The 24900-nt window shown below is 39.9% G+C and overlaps 1 protein-coding gene across 1 annotated transcript in view; it reads left to right on the top strand.

The window, feature by feature from the left end:
- Nucleotides 1–24900, top strand: part of ANKRD55 (ankyrin repeat domain 55) — a 210984-nt gene that overhangs the window by 159386 nt on the left and 26698 nt on the right. Inside the window, exons 9-10 of the mRNA XM_006874653.1 lie at nucleotides 7207–7374; nucleotides 13506–14170. Of these exons, the coding sequence (XP_006874715.1) occupies nucleotides 7207–7374; nucleotides 13506–14170 (833 nt within the window). The remainder of the gene's footprint in view (nucleotides 1–7206; nucleotides 7375–13505; nucleotides 14171–24900) is intronic.

Below are 24900 nucleotides of genomic sequence, written 5' to 3'. Positions count from 1 at the left end.
ATTGTTAAATCTGACTCATAGTGACCCTACACACAACAGGACAAAATGAAGTCTCACCATCTTTGTTTCTAAGAATTCTGGCTATATTTCTTCCAACACATATTTGTTTTTCTGGCAGTCCATGATACTTTAAATATTCTTAGCCAACACCATAGTTAAAATGCATTGATTCTTACATGGTCTTCCTTATTTATTGTCCAATTTCCACATGTATATGAGGCTATTGAAAATGCCATGGCCTGTATCAGACACCTCTTAATTCTCAAACAGACATCTATGCTCTTCAACACTTTAAAGTGATCTTATACAGCAAATCTGCCTAATGCAATCCATCATTTGTTTTCTTGTCTGTTGCTTCCATGAGTGTTCATTGTGGAGCCAAGCAAAATAAAGTCTTTGACAACATCAATCTTTGCTCCATTTATCATGATGTTATATACTGGTCCAGTTGTGAAGATTTTTATTTCCTTTACATTGAGATACAAACCACACTAAAGGCTGCATATCATAGGTTGTTAATGGCTCTTTCTCCAATCTTGATGTCAAGTTCTTCACATACTCTAGCTTTTCAGATTATTTGCTCAGCATACTGATTGAATAAACATGGTAAAAGGATACAACCCTACCATGCACTTTCCTGATGTTAAATCATTCAGTATTCCCTTGTTTCATTCTAACAACTGAGTCTTGGTCTATGTACAGATTCCACATGAACACAAACAAGTGTTCTGGAATAACCTTTCTCCCCAATGTTATCCACAGTTTGTTATAACCTAGACTATGGATCATAGTTATAAATGCCTTTGTATAGTTAATAAAGACCAAATAAACATCTTTCTGGTATTCTCTACTTTCAAAGATCCATCAGATGTCAGCAATGCGATCCCTCATTTCACTTCTTCTTCTAAATCTGACTGAATTTCTGGCAGTTCACTATTGATATGCTGCTGCAAATATTTTTTTAATGATCTTCAGCAAAATTTTACTTGTGATATTAATTCACTTCAGCATGTGATATTAATGATATTGTTCCATGATTTCTGCATTGCATTTAGTCTTTTTTGTTGTTGTCGTTGCTGTGAAGTGCCATCAAGTCGATTCCAACTTAACAACAACAACAATAGGGTTTCGAAGGAGCAGCTGGTGGGTTTGAACTGCTGACTTTGTGGCTTCCTGTCCAGTGCTTATCCTACAGCCCCACATTCCATTGTTTCTTGGTGCCTTGTTTTTGGCTAAAGCCTTCAGTGCAGCTTGGACTTCTTTCTTCGATACCATCAGTCCTTGATCCTATGCTAGCTCTTGAAATGGAAACGCACTCACCAATTCTTTTTGGTAACATGAGTATGTGTATTCCTTCCATCTTATTTTGAGGCTTCATCTGTCATTTAATATTTTACTCATAAAATCCTTCAATATTGCAAGTTGAGATTTCAATGTTTTCTTCAGTGTTTTCAGCTTAAGAAATGCAGAGCATGGTCTTACCTCTTAGTATTCTAACTCTAAGACTTTGCACATTTCATTATAATACTTAATTTTGTCTTCTAGAGGTACCTTGGAAATTTTCTGTTCAGCCTTTTTACTGCTCTAGTAGCGTAATGGTTATGAATCGGGCTGTGAACCACAAGGTCAGCAGTTCGAAACTAGCAGTTGTTCCACAGGAAAAAGATGAGGCTTTCTGCTCCCATAAAGATTTACAGCCTCAGAAACCCTGTACAGGGTCACTATGAAGTTTTGTAACAAAAATGGGAGAGTACTTAATCTTACTGTCCAGAAACACGGGACCCTAGGATAAGCAAGGGAGAAGAGAACACGCAGAATGCAAGATCTTATCCAGAGAATGGGTGACACCAGAGATGGAGAGAGAGATGGGGACACGGAGAGAGGGAGCAGCTGAGGACTCTAGATTCATGGGAAGTGAGAGACTAAGAGATGGCAGCCAGGAAGCAGACTTGCAGAATGTGCCTTTTGGTAGTGTAAATTATTATATATGGCTGAGTGTTTAAAAAAAAGAGCTAAATTGAATAGAAAGAAATACTATTAACTGATGGTACATGGAGGGGATTATAATCATTGTAATGTAACAAGGTATATGATTTATTGAATGTAAAACTGATAATCTGCCCTGTAAACTTTCACTCAATCCACAATAAAAACCTTAAGAAACAATTTTTAAAACAGTGGTTATGAAGAAAAGAAGTCCAACCTGCACTGAAGACATTAGTGAAAAACAAGGCTCCAGAATTGACTGAATATCAGTTAAAATGCTTCAACAAACCGATCCAGCACTGGGGACTCTGATTCATCTATGAAAAGAACTAAGAAAGGCAGATATCATTTTAGTGTTCGTGTGGGAAGTATCAAACTGTATCTATCATTATTATCTGACACAAGTAAAATTTTGCAGAAGATACTTCCAAAATGGTTGCAGCAGTACATCAACAGGGAACTGCCGGACAATCAAGCCAGATTCTGAAGAGGGCGTGGAATGAGGGATATAATTGCTAATATCAGATAAATACTGGCTGAAAGCAGAGAAAACCAGAAAGATGTTTACCTGTGCTTTATTGATTATACAAAGGCAATGGACCCTGTGGAGCATAACAAATTATGTGCAGCACTCCAAAGAATGGGGATTCCAGAAAACTTAATTGTACTCATGTGGAATCTGTCCATAGACTTAGAGCCAATTGTTCAGACAGAACAAGGGGATACTACTTGGTTTAAAATCAGGAAACTGTGTGTCACAGTTGTAACCTTTCGCCATTCTATCTATATGCTGAGCAAACAATCTGAGAGGTTGGACTGTATGAAGAACTCAGCACCAGGATTGAAGGAAGATTCATTAACAACCTGCAATATGCAGAAAACACATCCTTACTTGCTGAAAGTGAAGAAGACTTGAAACATTTACTTATGAATATCAAAGACAACAGACAAATGTATGGATTACACCTCAACATAAAGAAAACAGAAATCCTTACAATGGGACCAATAAACAACATCATGATAAAAAGAGAAAAGATTAATGTTGTCAAGGATTTTATTTTACTTTGATCGACAATAGAACAGCAATCAGGAAATCAAAGGATATGGTTCATTGGACAAATCTACCTCAAAATATCTCTCTATAAGTGTTGAAGAGCAACTATATCTCTTCATACAAGCAATAGTATTTTCAATAGCTGCGTATGCATGCAAAACTGGGCAATGAATAAGTAGACCAAAAAAGAATTAATTACTTTGAATTATGATGTTGACAAAAGAAGATTGAATATACCATGAAGTGCCAGAAGAACAAACATATCTATCTTGGAAGAAATATAGCCAGAATGCTCCTTAAACCATAATGGCAAGAATTACTTTGTAAGTAAGTCTCACTTACTTTGGACATGTTATTAGAAGGGATCAGGCCCTGAAGAAGGACATCATCATGCTTGCTAAAGTAAAGGTTCAGCAAAATAGAGGAAGACTCTCAATTACAAAAATTGTCACAGTGGCTGCCACTATGAAGTCAAGCCTAGGGACAATTGTGAGGATGAAGCAGGACCAAGCAGTGTTTCATTCTGTTGTCCACAGGGTCACTGTGAGTTGGAACTGGCTAGATTAGCTGGCACCTGGAAACAACAGTGGTAAAAAAAAAGAGGTAGAAGGAATTTATGGAGTATCTTGCCCTGTTGTTAGGTGCCATCAAGTTGATACCAACTCATAGCAACCCTATGCATAACAGAATGAAACTCTACCTAGTCCTGGGCCAACCTCACAACTGTTGCCACTCTTTAGCCCATTGATACTGCCACCTTACCAATCCACGTCACTGGGTATCTTCCTCTTTTTCTATGACCCTCCACCTTACCATACATGATATCCTTCTCCAGCGACTGGTCTCTCCTGACTGTATGTCCGAAGTATGAGAGGCGAAGTTTGGCAATCCTGGCCTTCAAGGAGCAGTTGGGCTGCACTTCTTCCAACACAGATCTGTTGGATCTATGGGCAGCCCACGGTACTTTCAAAATATTCTCCCCCAACACCTTAACTCAAATGCATCAATTCTTCTGCCATCTTCCTTATTCACTGTCCAGCTTTTGCTTGCATATGATATTATTGAAAATACCATGGCTTATGTCAGGCGCACCTTAGTCCTGAAGCTTTGCTTTTAATCTTTGCTCTTTAACTCTTTAAAAAGATCTTGGGCAGCAGATTTGCCTAATGCAATATGTCGTTTGATTTCTTGACTGCTGCTTCCATGAGTGTTGATGGTTGATCCAAGCTATTACTAGATATTCAAACACATCATAAATCTAAACTATTTTAAAGCATTGTGGTACTGTTGTTGTTGCTGTTAGGTGCCATTGTTGCTGTTGTTGTTAAGTGCTGTTGAGTCAGTTCTGACTCTTAGTGATCCGGGTTTCCGAGAAACAGCTGGTGGGTTTGAACTGCTGGCCTTGTGGTTCGAAGTCCAGTGCTGATCCTACAGTGCCATACTAGGAGTCTATGAGTCACTTCCAATTCATAGCAAACTATGCACAACAGAACAAAACACTGCCTGAGCCATCCTGACAATTGGTCCTGAGCCACCATCACCATTTTTGTTAAAGTTTTAGCAGCAATGCTGACACTATGTCAATCCATCTCCTTGGGGGTCTTTCTATTTTGGGCTGACACTCCACTTTTCCAAACATGATGTAATTCTCTAGGAACTGGTCCCTCCCTAATAACATGTCTAAAGTATGAGAGACGAAGTTTCACCATCCTGGCTTCTAAAAAGCATTCTGGCTGTACTTCTTCCAATACAGATTTGTTAGTTCTTCTGGAAGTCCATGGTATTTTTAATATTCTTCTCTAACACTACAATTCAAATGCATCAATTCTTCTACGGTCTTCCTTATTCAGTGTCCAATTTTTATTCTGGTACTAGTCTGAGATTAATGGCACAGAACACATAGCCCAGAAACAACTATGTAGCTTAAATGTTTCAATCTTCTTCAATAGTCTATGGGGTTTTACTACTCTTTAATACACAACTCAGTAATCTGAACAATTGCTCCACCTGTCTTCTGGAAGGACAGTCTTTTTGTTTGGGGTGATGGGGAGGAGGAGTAGGGAAGATAGACTTTTATAAACTTCTCTTCCCTACATATTTCTGGACGTTCTCTGGGAAACATTTACATAGTCTGTCAATCAATCCTTGGTTACTGATAACTGAACGAATGCTGCACTCTTGTATCCATCTGGAGGTTTATACCATGTCGAGGGTCTGGAAAACAGGTGGGAGGTGACACTCTCCTCTTTCCTTATCCTCTCAAGTCTGATGGTGTTCAACTGCTTCCATTCTGTGTTATGAGGGTTGCCTATAGTCCCGTGGCCTAGACCCACTGCTCAGAATTTCCTATGGATTAACGCACTGGATTGCGAAGCCGATTTGAACCGCAAGGTCAGCAGTTCAAGCTCACCAGCCACTCCTCAGAAACCTTATACAGCGTCGCTGTGGGTCGGAGCTGACCTAACAGCACTTAACAGTTTGATTTTGCGGTTAACTTTTAAAATTTACTCCCAGTTCTGGGCTTGGTTTTTGGAAACAAGAAAACACTATTTTTTCTTTCCTACCCTGCTAAAGCTCTCCTCTAGGTTGAACACAAAATCAACTATATCCTTGAATGGGGAAAGGAAGAAAGACAGAAAAATATGTACATAAGTCAGTATCTCAACATATGATCTACCACATTGAGAAATAGTGCTGAGAAAAATTGTCTATATCAATAGAAAAAGTCAAATTGGTCCTTCTTATCAATAGAAAAAGTCAAATTGGTCCCTCTTATCACCACACATAGTAACATACACATAGGGACACACGTGTTCCTAACAGAAAAATGAGCAAAAAGCATTTCAGTGATGAAATTCAAATGGAAACTAAATATGTGAATTAAAACACAACAGAATTCTACCTTGAACTTTTTGAAGCCCCCTCAGCCTATGTATTTCAAAAGTCTAACTTCACTTTTAAGTAAAGAAATGCAAAAGACAACAACAGTAAAGCATCATTTTGCCCATCAAATTGGCAACATTTTTAAAAGATGTTGAAAATCCTCAAAATTAGAGAAGGCAGAGGGACAAATTGAGACAATCTTCTTGGAAGACAGTTTGTCACCATGTATAAAGAGCGCTAAAACTTTCCAAGTCCTTGGACTCAGTACTTCCTCTTCTAAGAAATTCTCAGAAATGTCAGCGAAGGTGAAAGGGCCAGGGATATGTTGGGTTAGAAAGACCTCTGACACATTCACACTATCATCCTTAAGCCTCATTATTATATACTCTTTACAGAATAAGCATAAGACTATGAGCCACAAGGTTGGCTGCTCAAGCCCACCAGCTGCTCCATGGAGAAACCACGGACAATTCCCACAGAGATTGACAGCCTCGGAAAACCTACGCAGGGTCATTATGAGTGGAAATTGACTCGATGGCACTTAGCAGCAACATTTCCATACATGGTATTCTGGGTTACGTTTTCTAAATTTAGCCCCTACAGTTAGCGTACTCAGCTGTTAACCAGAAGTTGATGGTTGGAGTCCACCAAGAGGCTGCTTTGGAAGGAAAGTCAGGTACTTCTGAAACGTCAGCCATTTAAAACCCCACAGAGCACATGGTGTCTATTCAACCACAAACAATTATTTTCATACAGAAAATGTTTTTGTTGTTAGTAGCCATCAAGTTGATTCCAATTCATGGTGTCCCATATGTACGGAACAGAACTGCTTCAGAGGGTTTTCAGAGTCCTAGTGGCACAGTGGTTAATGTTATAGGATGTTAACTGAAAGGTGGATGGTTCAAATCTACCAGCCACTCCACAGAAGATAAGGCAATCTGCTTCAGTGACAATTACAGCCTTGGGCACCCTATGAGTCAGTTCTACTCCACAGCATAGGGCCTTTATGAGTTCAATCAACTGGAAAGCCGTAGTTTAGGTTTGGGGTTTTTTTATAGGGGTTTTCAAGACTGTGTGTGACCTTTCAGGAACAGATCGAAACTATCTTCTATGACACCTCTGGGTGGATTTGAACTGCCAACCTTTTGGTCCATATCCAAGCACTTCTCTGTTTATGCCACTCCATCAAGTAACCAAAATTTTGGCAAGACTTAGTGCCGGCTAAGTAAACTACACTATTCATGTGCTTGGACACTTGTGTTTTTCCCTTGTGGTTCACCCAGGACACCCCTACACTGGGCTGCAGCTGCAGGGAAGGCAGAATGTGTCCAGTCACTGCTGGAGTTGGGCATGGATAGCAACCTTCGTGACATCAACGAAAGCACGCCTCTGGCCTATGCTCTCTACTGTGGCCACACTACCTGTGTCCAAGTTCTTTCCCAAGAGAGCAGGTGAGTACACCAGGAGGCACGTACTTTTGTCTTCCTCTCACAGATTTAAATCAACTGTATTCTGCTGTATTCTCGTATCTGCTTCTGCATTCAATCTATTGCAATACATTGCTTTAATTGAAATCTATGAAGACAACCTGCCCTCATGTACATAGGTAGTTAGAAAGGGGACGAGTGCTTCAATAGCCTTTTCAGATAATTATGGCTATTATTCTTTAATACTACACCAAAACTTGACAAGTAGTATTCCTAAAGGCTATTTGCAATGTGAAATCTATGACTATATCAATAAACTTTTTGTACTCTTTTACATTAAAGTCCTTTATTCTCTCTTGCACTTTGTTGTTCTTTGGAGCCATCCAGTTGATTCTGACTCATGGCGAACCCACGTGGGACAGTAGAACTGCTCTATAGAATGTTCAGGGCTGTGACCTTTCAGAAATAGATTGTCAGGCCTGTCTTCTGAGGCTTGGGTTTGAAACAGCAACTTTTCAGCTGGTACTTTAGTGCTTAACTCTTTGTGCCATCCACGAACTCCTTCTTGCACTTTGCATGCATTCTACACTCATGCATGATTTTATAACATATTGTATGGGTCATTTGGAAAATACTGGTTCAAATACTTCTGCAGATCTTCCAAATGGTACATACCAACAAATCGTATTTGTCAATATCACTCCCAATCTCAACAGAAAAGCCTCTATGTACTGAGACTCTGTCATATTTACAGGAGACTCTGTCATATTTACATATTTACATGTCATATTTATTGCATTGCATATAAAAGAGATGGAGTAAATACAGGTACTATAAAATTCTAAATTTGGTTTGAAATCCAGGTCTTATAATGGCAACAACTACTGGAAATTGCTTTCCTTGAAACAACACACTCAACTTTATTCATTTTTTGTTGTTGTTAAATGCTATCGAGTCTGTTAAGACTCATCACAACCCTGTGTAAGATCTCCATGAAGCAGCTAGTGGGTTTGAACTATATACCTTGAAGTTCAAACCAACCTTAAGGTCCAATGCTTTATCCTACAGCTCCACACCAGGATTGCATTCATTTTGTTGTTGTTGTTGTTTTTAGGTGTCATTGAGTCAGTACCAACTCACAGCAACCCTATGCACAACAGAATGAAACACTGCACATGTGTGCACCAACCTCACAATCGTTGCTACATTTGAGCCAATTGATACTGCCACTGTGCCAGTCCATCTTGTTGGGGGTCTTCCTGTATTTCTCTGACCCTCCACTTTACTAAACATGATGTCCTTCTCCAGGGACTGGTCCTTCCTGATAATATGTCCAAAGTATGAAAGACAAAGTCTGGCCATCCTGGCTTCCAAGGAGGATTATGGTTATACTTCTTCTGCAGCTGAGGAGAGACTGTTCTGACTAGAACAAGGGTGCCCTAAGCATTTCTAACCCTGCATTGTAACCTATTAACTTTTCCATAAACCCCATAGCTGTGAGTATGGTGACTGAATTCTGTGGGGCCATTTAATGAATTATTGAATCCCACTTAGTAGAGAGTGCTATGGAATAGATGGTTGGTGCCCTCATTTGCACTTGACAACTTCACTTTTTTAATTCCATTTATCATGGCATTACTTATTGGTCCCAATATGAAGTTTTTTTAAATGTTGAAGTATAATCCATACTGAAGGCTGTGGTCTTTGATCTTCAAAAGTAAGTGCTTCAAGAACTTTTTAGTTCAACAATCAAGGTTGTGTCATTTGCATTTCTCAGGTAGTTAATGAATCTTCTTCAAGCTTAATGCCCTACTCTTCTTCACGTAGTCCAACTTCTCATATTATTTGCTCAGTATGCACATTAAGTAAGTATGGTGGAAGGCTACAACCCTGACACATATCTTGCTGTTTGAGCAACTGCTTTTTGGTATAGGTTCCATATGAGCACAATTACATGTGTTGGAATTCTCATTCTTTGTAATATTGTCCATAATGTGTTATGAGTCACACAGTCCAATGCCTTTGCATAGTCAATAAACCACAGGTTAAACATCTGTCTAATATTTTCTAGTGTCAGCCAAGATACAACTGACGTAAGCAGTGGTAGCCATCATTCCATGTCCTCTTCTAAATCCAATTGGAGTTTCTGGCTGTTTCTTGTCAATGCACTGGTGCAACCATTTTATATATATATATATATATATATATTTCTATAGTTTCTGCAATTGGTTGGATCACTTTTCTTTGAAATGGGCACAAATATGGATCTCTTCCAGTTAGTTGCCCAGGGAGCTGTCTTCCAAATTTCCTGGCATAGATGAGAGAGCATTTCCAACATTGCACCTATTTGTTGAAACATCTCAGTCATCTTGTCATAAATTCCCAAAGCCTACTTTTTGCCAATAGCTGCAGTACAGTTTGGACTTCTTCTTTCAATACCACTGATTCTTGTTCATATGCTACCTCCTAAGATGGTTATCCAACAGCCAATCCTTTTGGTACAGTGACTCTGTATTCCTTCAGTTTTCTTTGATGTTTCTTGCATTGCTCAATATTTTGCCCATTTTGTTGTTATATGCTGTCAAGTTGATTCTGACTCATAGCAACCCTACGTATAATGTAACTAAAAACACTGCCTGATCCTGTACCATCCTCATGATTGCTATGTTTGAGCCTACTGTTGCTGACATTGTGTTAATCCATCTCACTGGGGTCATCCTCTTTTGCTGACTCTCCACTTTACCACATGATGCCCCTGTCCAGGAATTGGTCCCTCTTATTCACATGTCTTAAGTATGAGAGATGAATACTCACCATCCTCGCTTCTAAGGCCCCAAAATTTTTTCATTGTGGACTTTATAGTTTTAAGTTTTATATTTGTTGTTGTTGTTAAGTATCGTCAAGTTGGTTCTGACTCATAACCACCCTGTATAGGGTTTCCAAGAAGTAGTTGGTGGATTTGAACTGCTGACCTTGCAGTTAGCAGTTCAGTGCTTATCCTACAATGGCACGTGGGAACTCTAATTTTACATTTAGGCTTCGATATTATTATGAAAATTATTGTGGCCTCATAAGTTGTCTAAAAGAGTCTTGGGGACACCCCCAGTGTTCAGTGGACTATACTTTGAGGATCACTGACTTAATCACACATATTCTGTAATAGGAAGAGGAGGTAGATTGTAGAAGCTTTTGAGATCATGGTAGCACACAAATATCCTCGAGCTGGGGAACTTAAATGAACACTAGAAAGTCTCTCGGGTCCATGCAAGAGTAGCATGAGGATTCCAGGAGCTATGTTCAATCTTTTTTAAAGTTTGTTGGAAAATGAAAGAATTAAAACAAAAACAAATCATGGTGAACTTGATCTATGCTTATGGATGTAGTAGTTCGAAATATCAACTGAGAGGGAAGGAGTCTTCACATCAAGTATCAATCCTATTCCCTCTGTATACAAAGTTGATAGGGACGGGCAACTTAGACATTGGCTACCTAAAATGGGGGGGTGGGGGGGAGTGCTATAAAGGAGTCCTGGTGTGGCACTATGTGTTAATGTGCCAGATTGCAAAGCCATTTGAACTACAAGGTTTGTGGTTCAAGCTCACCAGATGCTCATTGGAAATCCTATACAGGGTTGCTGTGGCTCAGAACTGACTAAGCAGCACTTAACAACAACAACAAAGGCACAAAGTTACTGGTTTACAAGTTTTCAAAAGAGAGTTTAGTTTCAGAGTGTGCGGGGGAAGGCAGAACTCCCACTGAATAGGTTGCATCTTACCTAGATGAATCTGGTGAAACAAGATGGAGATAAGATTCTTTTGATCCAATGTGAATAATTTATTCGATGTGAATAATTGTTATCATGACTAATTGTGACTGTAACACTGTAAAGGTAGAAGGTTTGTAACAAAAAGCGGGGAGTAGTTAAACTTACATTCCAGGAATAGAGAACCCTAGGACCATCAAGGGAGAAGAGCACTAACAGAATGTGAGACCCTATCCAGAGAAGCAGTAACACGAGAGATGGAGGCAGAGATGAAGACCTGGAGAGAAGGAACAGCTAAAGACTCTAGACTCATGGAAAGAGCAAGACTGTGTGCTGGCGGCCAAGGGTCAAGCTTACAGAACATGCCCTTTGATTGTTTAAATGATTATATATTCCTGAGTGTTTTTGTGTACATCCTCCCCCTACCCAAAAGAGACAAAAATAAAAACAAAACATAAGGAGTACAAGCAAATATTGTTGAATAATGATGCATGGAGGCGATTACAATCATTGCAATAAAACATGAGTGTAAAACCGATGTTCTTCCATGTAAACTATCACTCAATTCATAATAAAAACGTCACAAAAAAAAAAAATGCCAAGAAGAAATACCCACCACCTGTGACAGGTGACTGACCATCATCCTAAATCAACTTTGATTTAAAAACAATACCAGGATCCTCGTTCCTTGCAGACAAAATGTATGCAGCAAGAAGTTATTATTGGAACGTATGTTGCTTTTATTGTTGTTAAGTGATTTTCAGTAATGAAGTCATAGCGACCCTGCATAGGGTTTCTTGGCAACAGGTTTAAACCACCAGGCTGTTGGTTAGCAGTCCAGTCCTGCAGAATTTCTTGAACTTATAAGACATGAATATGAATCGAATGATCCTCACTTGCTATGAAATTCAATAGAATAAGCATCAACAACTTAAATCAAAAAAGGATTTTCAGAAGATGCTATTGAAAACTTACTTAGATTGCATTGCAGGGAAAAAATGGGTGTGTGTTAGAAGGGTGACAAAGGGAGACCATTGGGAACGGCATTAAAACTCTAAAAATACTTATTTTTGTTTAAATAAATAAATCATGGGACTATAATTCGAATATGCACTATATGACCTGTAAGGGAAGGAAAAAAACATTTATTATATGCAGCAGAAATGGTGATGGTTTTCAAATTACAGGTTACACTATCTCACTCCAAAAAGTAATGCTGAAATCTGGTTCTTAAGGATATATAACAGACAACAGAAAGCATTAAATCAATTGTAGCATGAAACACAAATTTTCCAAGACACAAAAACAGAATAGCTCCTCAGGGAAATGCTGCAGATAAGAGTCAGCTGGAAATTGCTGGTCTTTTTCCTGTTGAGTTTGCCTTCCCATTGAGCAATGCTCACTGTTCTTCTGAATCTCCACCCAACTGCTGGCTCACTCATTTCCTCCTTCTCTCCAAAACAAAGTTTCTTGCTTTGGTTTCCTTTAGGATACACTTTTTTAAAAAGTATTTTTCAATAGAAAAGCTAGTAAAAACCGAGAGAAATGACACAAATAGTTATAAAATAGGCACCATTCTAAAAATAGATACTGTCATGCTCTGCCCGGATCTCCTCTGATCTCTCTCAGCAGGCCTAAAACCCAATTTGTAACCACTACGCTACCAGAGAAGGAGCTCTTATAGCATATTGGTTACGAATCAGGTTGCGAACCTCAAGGTCAGCAGTTCGAAACTACCAGCTGTTCCACAGGAGAAAGATGAGGCTTTCTGCTCCCGGAAAGATTTACAGCCTTGGAAACTCTGTACAGGGTTGCTATGAGTAGGAACCGACTCCACAGCACATAACCACCACCACACAGCTACCTACTAGACTCCTGGTGTGGTGCTGTAGGATAAGCACTAGACTGCTAACCATAAGGTAAGTGGTTCAAACCTATTAGCTGCTCCTTGGAAATATGATACAGGGTTGCTCTGAGTCAGAATCAACTCAATAGCACTTAACAACAGCAACAACACACCTACTGCCCTTAAAAAGTGAGAAGAGAACAGTAATCCTGCAAACTATTTTCAGGTTCATTTATCCTTAGATAATTTAGGGATCAATTTTGAATGAATTACCCCTGAGGGAACAAGAGGAATCTAAGAAATGTTCTCATTGTCCATAGTAAGGAACCACTTCTGGGAGAAGAGTTGCAAAGGGTGTTGAGAGTTCTTGCACATCACCTTTGACTTGACAGGTGATAGGAGGCGTCTTTGAAATGCATTTCAGATAACTGGTTCAAGAAGATGGAATTGAGAGCTATAGTTTTCTATCCTCATATGTTGTTAACTGCCACCAAGTCAGTTCTGACTCATAGCATATAACATCCTTGTTATTTTATATCCCCATAGAACAGAGCCTATTCAACCTCTTCCATCTCAAAACAGTAGACCCCAGAAGAAGGAGGGACGATTTGGCATGCTCAACCAGATCTTCTGCAAAAATAAGAAAGAGCAACAGAGAGCCCATCAGAAGGATCACAGCAGGGACCGATACAGGGGGGAGGATACCTCGGAAGTTGATGACATCATCACCACCTTTGACAGCATCGTGGATGCCAACTGCCAAGAACAGTCTGGTGACCAGGTGGCTATGGTTGAATTAAAGAAGAGGACCTCAGAGAATTCAAAATATCTCTTGCCAGAAAAGAAGTCTCTGACCCATAAGGGGCTTCCACCAATCAGAACGCAAAGTCTTCCACCTATCACTTTGGGCAATAACTTTCTGACAGCCTCCCATGGGGCTACTTCCCATAGTGGGCTAAGCTCCGGTCCTCATCATATGGCTCAGAGATCTCAGAAAAGTAGAAGTGAACAGGACTTATTAAATAACAGAACTGGCTGCCAGACCTTGCTAGAGAATCCCTGGAGGAGTGATTGTAATCAGGTGTTCTCCTACAAAGCTTGCACTGTAACTTCTTCAGATAAGTTACAAGACAGAATGCTCACTGGCAGATCCGGTCCCCAGGAGCCCTCGGGTCCCCCACTCCTTCCTCATCTACACAATCCTTCATCGGGTAAGTCTTTACTTGCTTTTTCTTCATTCCTAATAAGTTCTATGTAGGAAGTGTTGTATACTGTTCTGGATTGGGATCTGAAGTGACAACTGATCCGCAGTGACATTATCCCTGTGGGAAGGGCCAGAATAAAGTGCGTGAAAAGGACCATATTTTTTCCTAGAATACACCTGCATTCATGTATCCAGACCATGGTAATATTGTACATTTCCACCCTGAGAGCAAACATCAGGAAAAAATGTGTGCCTCCTTATCTCCCAGCAAATATGTGTGGTGTCTGGCAGACTTGAGCAAGAATACTAACTACTTCCGTTAGCAAGGATTCTCAGGCAGCGCTATGTGTGGCAAAGTCCCCTTTGAGGGATTGATTATTTTGCTTGATGGTCTATTTTAACATTAGCTACTCAAACCAACCCCAAAACCACTGAATCAAAATCTTGGTGAGAGAAGAAGGGAAATGGCTATACCTTATACATATGTTTTAAAAGTTAGCATCTTCACACATGTGTGGTTTAAGCCCCAACACATACCAAAGAATTACATGGCACTTCTCAGTGCCCCTCACACAAAGTTACCATTGTTATTAATTTCTAATTGACCCTTCCAGAAATCGTTTACACACAGACAAACAATACGGATATTCCATGCCTCTTTTTAAATAACTGTATTGTTGTTAAATGCCATCAAGTCAATTTTGACCCATAAAGAACCTGTATAGGGTTTCCCAGGAGTGTCAGGTGAGTTTGAATCTCCAACCTTGCTGTTCAAACCAACCTTACGGTTGAGTGCCTATCCTACAGTGCCACACCAGGACTCCTTAAAGAAGTGTCTCACATCAAAATAAATAGATAAAAAAGTCTTCAGATGATTCTGATGCACACAGAAGCTCAGAACCATTGATGTGAGGCTGCAAAGCAGGTTGCAGAATCTTTTCAGTAGCATCATATTGATTTATCTTGACTTGTTTTTCATTAGATTCTTTGTCATATTTAAAAATCAGGATGTTTTACATAAAAATCTAAATTTCTAGCTTCTCTTGGAAAATTGAAAACACTGATGACATTCAGCCCAAATCCCTAAGTGACAATAATCGGCTGGATCTGAGCAACAACTTCGCATCTCAACCCAATCCATACCATCTAAGGACCCCTGCTAGCACAGTGGTTAAACACTATGCTACTAACCAGAGACCAGAGGTTGGAACCCACCAACTGCTCCACAGAAAAAAAAAAAAAGACCATGAAATCTGCTCCCCTTATAGCCTAGGAAGCCTGATGGGCTAGTTTTACTCTGCACTGTGAGGCCTGGTGTAGCGTTGTAGGATAAACACTGGACCGTTACCTGCAAGATTGGCAGTTCAAACTGATCAGCTGCTTTCAGAATCCCTATACAGGTCATTAAGAAGCTCTGGTAGCATAGTGGTTACAAGTCAGGCTGCTAATCTCAAGGTCAGCAGTCCAAAAATACCAGCCGCTCCACAGGAGAAAGATGAGGATTTCTACTCCCGTGAAGATTTACAGCCTCAGAAACCCTATACAGGGACTCTATGAGTTGGAACTGACTCCATGGCACACTACCAACACCACCACCATACGGAGTCATTATGAGTTGGAACTGATTCGACAGTACACAACAACAACAACATAGGATCACTATGAGTAGGAATCAACTTGACAGCACCTAACAACATCACCCCACTCTCTAGTACCTCTCTATGGGATGTCAGCTGTTAATATCAAAGTGTTTCTGTTGTTGTATAGTAAGTACGGTAAGGGAGAGTACAACAGTTCAAATCCACCAGTCACTCCTCAGAAACCCTACACAGGCTCACTAAGGGTTGAAAACAACTCAATGGCACTTAACAACAAGAACAGACCCTACCCAGAGAAACAGAGATGCCTGAGATGGAGGCAGAGATGATGACGCAGAGTGATAAAGCGACTGGGGACTTTGGACCCAGAGAAGGAAAGGGACTGTAGGCCGAAAACTGGGTGGAGGAGGGGGAAGTGTAGGGGGTGGGTTTCTGGGATATACCTTTTGGGTGGTTGATGATACATGGAGGGGATTGGAACCATGGCAATGAGATAGATGATATACGATGGAATTAATGTAAAACTAAAGTTCCCCCATGTAAACTATCATAAAATTCACAATAAAACATTAAAAAAAAAAAAAACAAGAACAATAATATATGAGGTTGAGTCAAAAATGACACACACTCTGGTTATATTAAAACGCTGTCCACTTCCATATCTGATAATCACAGTAAGTGTGCTCATGAAATGATTTTGTTGAATAGATGCATGGATTATGTGGCAAAGCATTTGCAAATCAGCCTTGGCTCTGCCTATGAAATAAGCCACGACAGACAGGTATTGAAAAGTTTATGCAAGATGGGTACCGAAAAAAACTCATGGAAGTACATAAACAGAAGAATTTGGACATTTGCAAACAAAATGTGGTCCTATAAACAAAGGAAGGGAAAGGTTTATTTTAAAACAAACAAAAAATGTTACTGTTAATGAGACATGAATTCATCACTATGAGCCTAAAAGTAAACAGCAGAGTATGGAATGGAAACATCCTCAATCACCCCTCAAGAAAAAATTCAAAAGTCAACCATCAACTGGAAAATTGATGATTACAGTTTCCTGGGTTCCTCAAGGGCCAGCATGGGAACACTAATAAGACAGAGGTTCAACAATCAACACTGTTCATGACAGTGAGATGCTCAGTGAAGAGATGAAGCCTCAACTTCAGAATGAACACAAAGAACTGCTACCCAACAGCATTGTGATCTTGTATGGCAATGCGCATCTGCACACCTCTGCTCACAATGTTGACACTTCAAAAACTTCATTTTGAAGTGTTAAGCATCTTCCCTATAGTCCTGATCTTGCTCCATCAGACTTTCACCTGTTTGGTCCCCTGAAAACAGCCCTCCTAGCACCTCTGATGAAGAAATGAAGACAGCGGTGGATTTGTGGATCACAGCTCAGCCTAAAATATATATATATTTTTAATAAAGGAGTGGCAAAGCTTATTGACAGATAGACAAAGTGTATTGAAAAGCAGGATTATGTTGAAAAGTGATGTGTTTTCTAAAAGTTGGTTAAAAGTTGATTAATTCTACTGTCAGAATGTGAATAATTTTTGACTCACCATCATAGTCAAGAGGATAATGATATATATCTTGAACTCATATCTCTGTTAAAAGTGGAAGAATGGAAGATAGACCAAGAGGGCTATTTGTTTTAAATAAGGCAGGACAGAGTATATTTCTTTTAGAAATGAGGGATTTTGTTTCTTGTTTTATATGCAGCTTGTGCCTGTTCATCTTTATTCATTTACCTATCATAAGTCTGTTGTTGTTATATGCCATCGAGTCAGTACCGACTCGTAGCGACCTTATGCACAGCAAAATGAAACACTGCCCAACCTGGGACAAACTCACTACTGTTGCCACGCTTGAGTCCATCGATGCTGCCACTTGGCCAATCCATCGCATTGGGGTCTTCCTTTTTTTCTTTGACCCTCCACCTTACCAAACATGATACCCTTCTCCAGCGACTGGTCCCTCCTGACAATATGCCCAAAGTATGCGAGATGAAGTTTGGCCATCCTGGCCTCCAAGGAGCACTCTGATTGCACTTCTTCCAGAATGGATGTCTTGGTTCTTTTGGCAGCCCATGGCACTTTCAAAATTCTTCTCCAATACCATAACCTCAAAAGCATCAATATTTCTATGGTTTTCCTTATTCACTGTTCAGCTTTCGCATGCATATGAGGTTATTGAAAATACCATCGCTTGGGTCAGACAAACCTGAGTTCTCAAGCTGACATCTTTGCTCTTCAACACTTTAAAAAGGTCTTGTGCTGCAGATTTGCCTAATGCAATACGTCGTTTCATTTCTTGACTGCTGGTTCCGTGAGTGTTGATGGTTGATCCATGAAAAACAAAGTGCTTGACAACTTCAATCTTTTCTCCATTGATGAGAATGTGATTACTGGTCCAGTGGTGAGGATTTTTGTTTTCTTTACATTGATATGTAATGCATACCGAAGGCTTTGCACTTTGATCTTCATCAGTAAATGTTTTAAGTCCTCTTCACTTTCAGCAAGCAAGGTTGTCTCACCTGCATATCACAGGTTGTTAATGAGTCTTCCTCCAATCCTGATGCCATAGATCCCAACTTCTCAGATTATTTGCTCAGCATACAGGTTGAATAAGTATGGTTAAAGAATACAAACTTGTTGCACACCTTTCTTAATTTTAAAACACTCAGTGTTGCCATGTTCTGTTCGAACAACTGCCCCTTGGTCCAGGTACAGATTCCTCATTAGCACAGTTAAGTGTTCCGAAAAACTCATACTTTGCAATGTTGTCCATAGCTTGTCATGATTCATACAATTGAAAGCCTTTGCATAGTCAATAAAGCACTATTAAACATCTTTATGATATTCTGTGCTTTTAGCCAAGATCCATCGGACATCAGCAATGATATCCCTCGTCCCACGGCCTCTTCTGACTCCAGCTTGAGCCTCTAGAAGTTCTCTGTCAATGTATGCTTGCAGCCATTTCTGTATTACCTTTAGTAAAATTTTATTCGCATGGGCTATCAATGAGATTGTCCAATGATTTCCTCATTCCTTTGGGTCACCTCTCTTTGGAATGGGCACAAATATGGATCTCTTCCAATCAGTTGACCAGATAGTTGTCTTCCAAATTTCTTGGCAGAGATGAGTGAGTGCCTACTATGCCACCTCACTTTCTTGAAATATTTCCATTTTTATTCCATCAATTTCTGGTGCCTTGTTCTTTGCCAATTCCTTAAATGCACCTTGGATTTCCTCCTTCAGTATCATTGGCTCTTCAGCATATGCTACCTTTTGAAATGGTTGAACATTAACCATTTCCTTTGGGTGGAGTGACTCTGTGTATTCTTTCTCTCTTGATGCTTTCTGCATCATTCAGTAGTTTGCCCAGAGAATCTTTTAATAACGAAAGTCAAGGCTTGAATTTTTTCTTCAGTTCCCCCAGCTTGAGAAATGCTGAGCGTGTTCTTCCTTTTTGGTTTTCTGATTCCAGATCTTTGCACATTTTGTTGTAATATTTGACTTTATCTTCTTGAGCTGATCTTTGATATTTTCTGTTCAGCTCTTAGACCTCTTCATTTCTTCCATTTGCTTTAGCTTCTGTATGCTGGAGAGCAAGTTTCAGTGTCTCTTCTGACATCCGTTTTGACCTTTTCCTTCTTTCTTGTCTTCTTAATTACTTTTTGCTTTCTTCATGTATGGTGTTCTTAATGTCATCCACAACTCTTCTGGTCTTCAGTCTTCAGTGTTTAGTGTATCAAATCTATTCTTCAGATGTTCTCTAAATTCAGTTGAGATATATTCAAGGTCATATTTTGGCTCTCATGGACTTGTTTTCATTTTCTTCAGGTTCAGTTTAAATTTGTCTATGAGTAATTGATGGTCTGTTCCACAGTCTGACCTGGCCTGGTTTTGACTGATGATATGGAGCTTTGCCATCGTCTCTTTCTGCAAATATAATCAATTTGATTTCGTGTGTTTCATCTGGTGAGGTCCATATGTATAGTTGTCTCTTATGCTGTCTAAAGAAGGTATTTGAAATGAACAAGTCATTGGTTTTGCAGAATTCTATCATGCGTTCTCTAACATCATTTCTATCACCAAGGCCATATTTTCCAAGTAGTGATCCTTCCTCTTTGCTCCCAACCTTTGTATTCCAATCACCAGTCATGGTAAATACATTTTGATTGCATATTTGATCAATTTCAGATTGAAGAAGTTGGTAGAATTCTTCTATTTTATCCTCACTGGCTTTAGTGGTGGTGCGTAAATTTGAATAATCATGGTATTAACTGGGCTTCTCTATAGGTGCATGGATATTATCCTATCACTGACAGTGTTATACTTCATGACTGAACTGGATATGTTCTTTTTGATGATGAATGCCACACCATTCCTCTTCAATGTGTGATTCCTGGCATAGTAAACCATGTGGTTGTCAAATTCAAAATGGCCAATACTAGTCCATTTCAGCTCACTAATGCCTAAGATATCAATGTTTATGCGTTCAATTTCATTTTTGACAACTTCCAATTTTCCCAGATTCATACTTTGTACATTCCATGTTCCGATTTTCAATGGGCATTTACAGCTATTTCTCTTCATTTTTATTTGTGCCCCATCAGCAAATGAAGGTCCCACGGGCTTTTCTCCCACTGGCTTTACTCCATTTGCATCATCACGGTCAACTGTACTTTGAGGAGGCAGCTCTTTCTCAGTCGCATTTTGAGTGCCTTCCCACCTGAGGGGCTCATTTTCTGGCACTATATCTGACAGTGTTTCTCTGCTATTCATAAGGTTTTCAGTGACTAAAAATTTGCAAGTAGTTCATCACTCCTTCTTCCTAGTCTGTCTTCTTCTGGAATCTCATTTGAAAATTGTCCACCATGGGTGACCCTGCTGGTATTTAAAATACTGGTGGCATAGCTTTCAGAATCACAGCAACTCACAAGCCACCACAGTATGACAAACTGAGAGATAAGTGGTAGATCATAAGTCTAGTAGTACCGAAAGACTTTGAGGCAGTATATGGCTCCCCTCATGCAGACCTCAACAGCGGTCAAGGTCTGTAGTCACAGGTTCCTCCAGTATCTTTCTAACCAATAAGGCTGGTCTCTCTCTCTCTCTCCCTTGTTATTATTTTTAAATAATTTTGAGTTTTGTTTCACATATTCTGTTGCTCTATACAAAACTTTCTAATGTGATCCCTTTCAGAGTGGTTGATAGTGGTAGCTGGGCACCATCTTGTTCCTTCTGGTCTCAGAGTTGTGAAGACTGATGTCTGCCCCAGCCTTGTTTTGGCTTTCTGCCTTCTTTTTCCACAGATGTTGTTGTTAAGTACTGTGGAGTTGGTTCCGACTCATAGTGACCCTGCACAGGGTTTCCGAGGCTGCAAATTTTTATGGGAGCAGAAGACCTTATCTTTTTCCTGCAGAGCAGTTGAATTGCAGACCTTGAGGTTAGCAGCCTGATTCATAACCAGAGCTCCTTTTCCATAACGGTAATTTGATTTCTCATGCTCAAGGTAATTTGATCCTCTTTCATGTCGCTTAAAACAGGTATTTGCTGGGGGAGTTGGAGGAAAGTGGCTGTAGAGCACAGGGTAGGGGGTTGTTCAGGTGTTGGGGAGGGCAATACACAAGAAGGGGGAAGGAGATGGAAGAACAAGTAGATAGGGGAACACTGATATACGTTTGCATGGGCTAAATGGGACAAAGGTAAATAGCGATGCATGCTCAACGTTGGAACAACAGGGCTCTGTGATACAGGGATCAATATAGTCTGAAGGGGGGAAATAATACTTGATGCTTGACAGTCTTATGAATATTGGTTTCCTTTGCCTGCTATTGTAAAATAGACATGTGTGGGATAGAAAGCAATATTGGGAAACATGATTACAGAAAGCTTGTAAGCCTGTCTTCAGCCTATAACTGATTGGAATACCTAAAAGGGATTCTACACCTTGCCCAGTAAAATGGGCCTCTTGTGGAGTCTTTGCAGTGTATAGGACATTAGGTGGAATCTTGAGCCCCATCCAAAACCTTCTGAGGTGGGACATTCCCATTAGAAAGGACAAGCAGACCAGCCTGGAACAGCTAGAGCAACAGAAGATACATCTTCAAAGAAAGATCAGCAGGAAAAACCCAAAGCAAAAAATGGCAGTGTGGTTGACTACTACAAGAATAAGCAAGTTGTTCTTAAGGAAGCCATCAAGGCAAGCAATCAAGTTCCTTCAGGACAAACCTCCCCCTAAGACTGAAACTCAAAGGGAACATATGAGAAATCGTGTAAGCTTGTTGGTGACCACAATGGTCTACTGGTGAGTGGAAAAGGGGGAAAGGCAGCAATGAAGAAATGGGCTGAGTTCAACCACATTCCATAGACTCCCACTGACATGGAGATGAGAGAGAGAAGAGGAAGGGCTGGTTGTTCCAAAGTGTGGTGAGACCTGGGGACACCTGAGCCTATGGACAAGGAAATATCCACAGAAGGCTAGAGCTGAGAGTGAAGCATCCAGCTGATATGAAGTGAGGTGAGCTGCACAAGAACATCCAAAATTACAAATAGTACCCTTTTGACCTAGCCTCGATCCCTTGAGAATCAGAACTCGACAAGAGGACGATACAAAAAATCCAATGTTTGATAAAGGAAACAAGGGCATATTGTTACAATTTGATGAACTTGACCCATATTTATGAAGGTAGTAGCTCAAACTACCAACAGAGAGGGGAGGAGTCTTCACATCAAGTATCAGTACTATCCTTTCTATATACAGGGTAGATCGGGACAGGCAACTTAGACATTTGGCTACCTAAAATAGTCACGAAGTGACTGGCTTACAAGGTTTCAAGAGGGAGTTTAGTTTTAAGATTGTGTGGGGGAAGATAGAGTCCCCACGGAATAGTTTTCATCTTTTCTAGATGGGTTTGGTAAAAAGAGATGAGTATAAGATTCTTATGATTCAATAGTGAATAAGTGTTATCATGACAATTGTGACTGTCACAGTTGTAAAAGTAGAGATTTTGTAACAAAAATGGGGGCGTAGTTAATCTTACAGTCCAGAAACAGAGGACCCTAGGACTATCAAAGGAGAAGAATACAAATGGAATGCGTGACTTTATCCAGATAAGCAGTGACACCAGAGATGGAGGCAGAGATGGGGACATGGAGAAAGGGAGCAACTGAGGACTCTAGATTCATGGAAAGAAAGAGACTGAGAGCTGGCAGCCAGGAGGCAGACTTGCAGAATGTGCCCTTTGGTGGTTTAAATTATTATATATACCTAAGTGTTTAAAAAAAAGAAGGGAGCTAAAGTGGATAGAGAGAAATGCTTTTAACTGATGGTACATGGCGGGGATTATAATCATTGTAATGGAAAAAAAGTATATGATTTGTTGAATGTAAAACTGATGATTTGCCCTATAACTTTCACTCAATTCACAATAAAAACTTTAAAAAGAAAAAGGTATTTGTAATGAATATGTTGTTGGCCTTGCAAAATGTCTATTACACAATCTCTAGTATTAGTTCTATAACTAAGGCCATATTTTCCAACTACTGATTTTTTGTTTCCCACCTTCACATTCCCATCACTGTTAATTATCAATACATCTTGATGGCATGTTTGATCAGATTCAGACTGAAGAAGTAGGCTATTGTTCTTCAATTTCATCATCACTGGTTAAAGTGCTTATTGTGCAAATTTGAATAATAGTGGCATAACTGGTCTTGCTTATAGTTGTATTGATATTATCTTATCACAGGCAGCAGTGTTCTTCAAGATGTGTCTTGAAATGGTCTTTTTGACAATAAATGTCATGCCATTTCTCTTAAATTTGTCGTTCCAGCATAGTAAACCCTGTCAGACTCAAAATGGCCAATACCGGTCCCTTTCAGCTCACTAATGCCATATCAACGTTTATGTACTACATTTCATTTTTGGTAACTTCCAATTTTCTTAGATTTATGCACTCCATGTTGCAATCATTAATTAATGTTTGCAGCTGTTTCTCCTCATTTTGAGTTGTGCCCCCATCAAGAAATGAAGGTGCCTAAAGCTTTACTCTGTTGGTATCATCATGGTCATCTCTACTTTGAGGATGCAGCTCTTCCCAAGCCATTTTGAGTACCTTCCAACCTAAGGGCCTCATCTTCTGGTACTATATCTGACATTGTTCTACTGCTATTCATTATGCTCTCATTTTCCGACACTATATCTGACAATGTTGGTGTTGTTATTGTTGTTAAGCGCTGTCAAGTCGGTTACGACCTATAGCAACCTTGTATAGGATTTCCAAGGGGAGGGTGGTAGGTTTGAACTGCTGACCTTGAGGTTCAAACTGGCCTTGCAGTCCAACACATTAGCCTGCAGTGCCACATCAATACTCCTGACAATGGTCCTCTGTTATTCATAAGAGTTCCAGTAACTGAACATTCAAAAGTAGTCCTCCTCTTCTTCCTAGTCTGCCTTAGTCTGGAAACTTTGACAAAACATGTTTCCAGGGTAACCAGCTGATATTTAAAATACCAGTGGCAGAACAAACAAGATGGCAGATCGGGTGGAAATGCAGTAAGAGTTCTGCCAGCAACAACACAGAATACCCGACCAAGCAGGCTTAGGGGATGATCCCAGAACTCTGAACCACATATAAAGTAATATTTAGAAGGTTGGAAGGCTTACAGCTGGGGGAATTTGTGGCAGAAGCAAGAAATCCATTGCTTTCTTGTCCGGGATGCTCAGCTGCTCCAGGAGCCACTATCTTGGGTGAGACCAGGCAGGGGAAGGATCGGAGTGGCCACAGACACCTGGCAGAACTGCAGAGATAAAGGTGTGGACATTCTTTTCTTTTGGTAGCTGTTCATTGGTCCCTTGCTGTCTGCACACCATTGGTCCCTTGCTGTCTGAGACAGTTTCCAATTAAAACCAAATGGCCACAGCCAACCCTAAACTGTTTACAACTAGAAACAAGGCCTGAACAGGGATTATGGACTAGAACAAGCAGACAAAAAAGGAAATAAGCCGAAAATTAAATCCTAAAAGAAGAGTGAAAAGGGAAGCCCATTTCCTAATCACATCTACCTGGAGGCAATCAGAAAGCATAAAAAATACCAAAATACACACCCATCTAAGTATT

Source organism: Chrysochloris asiatica, unplaced genomic scaffold, assembly GCF_000296735.1.
Source record: "Chrysochloris asiatica unplaced genomic scaffold, ChrAsi1.0 scaffold00291, whole genome shotgun sequence".
Classification (NCBI taxonomy): Eukaryota; Metazoa; Chordata; class Mammalia; order Afrosoricida; family Chrysochloridae; genus Chrysochloris; species Chrysochloris asiatica.
This window is presented reverse-complemented; position numbering and strand designations above follow the sequence as displayed.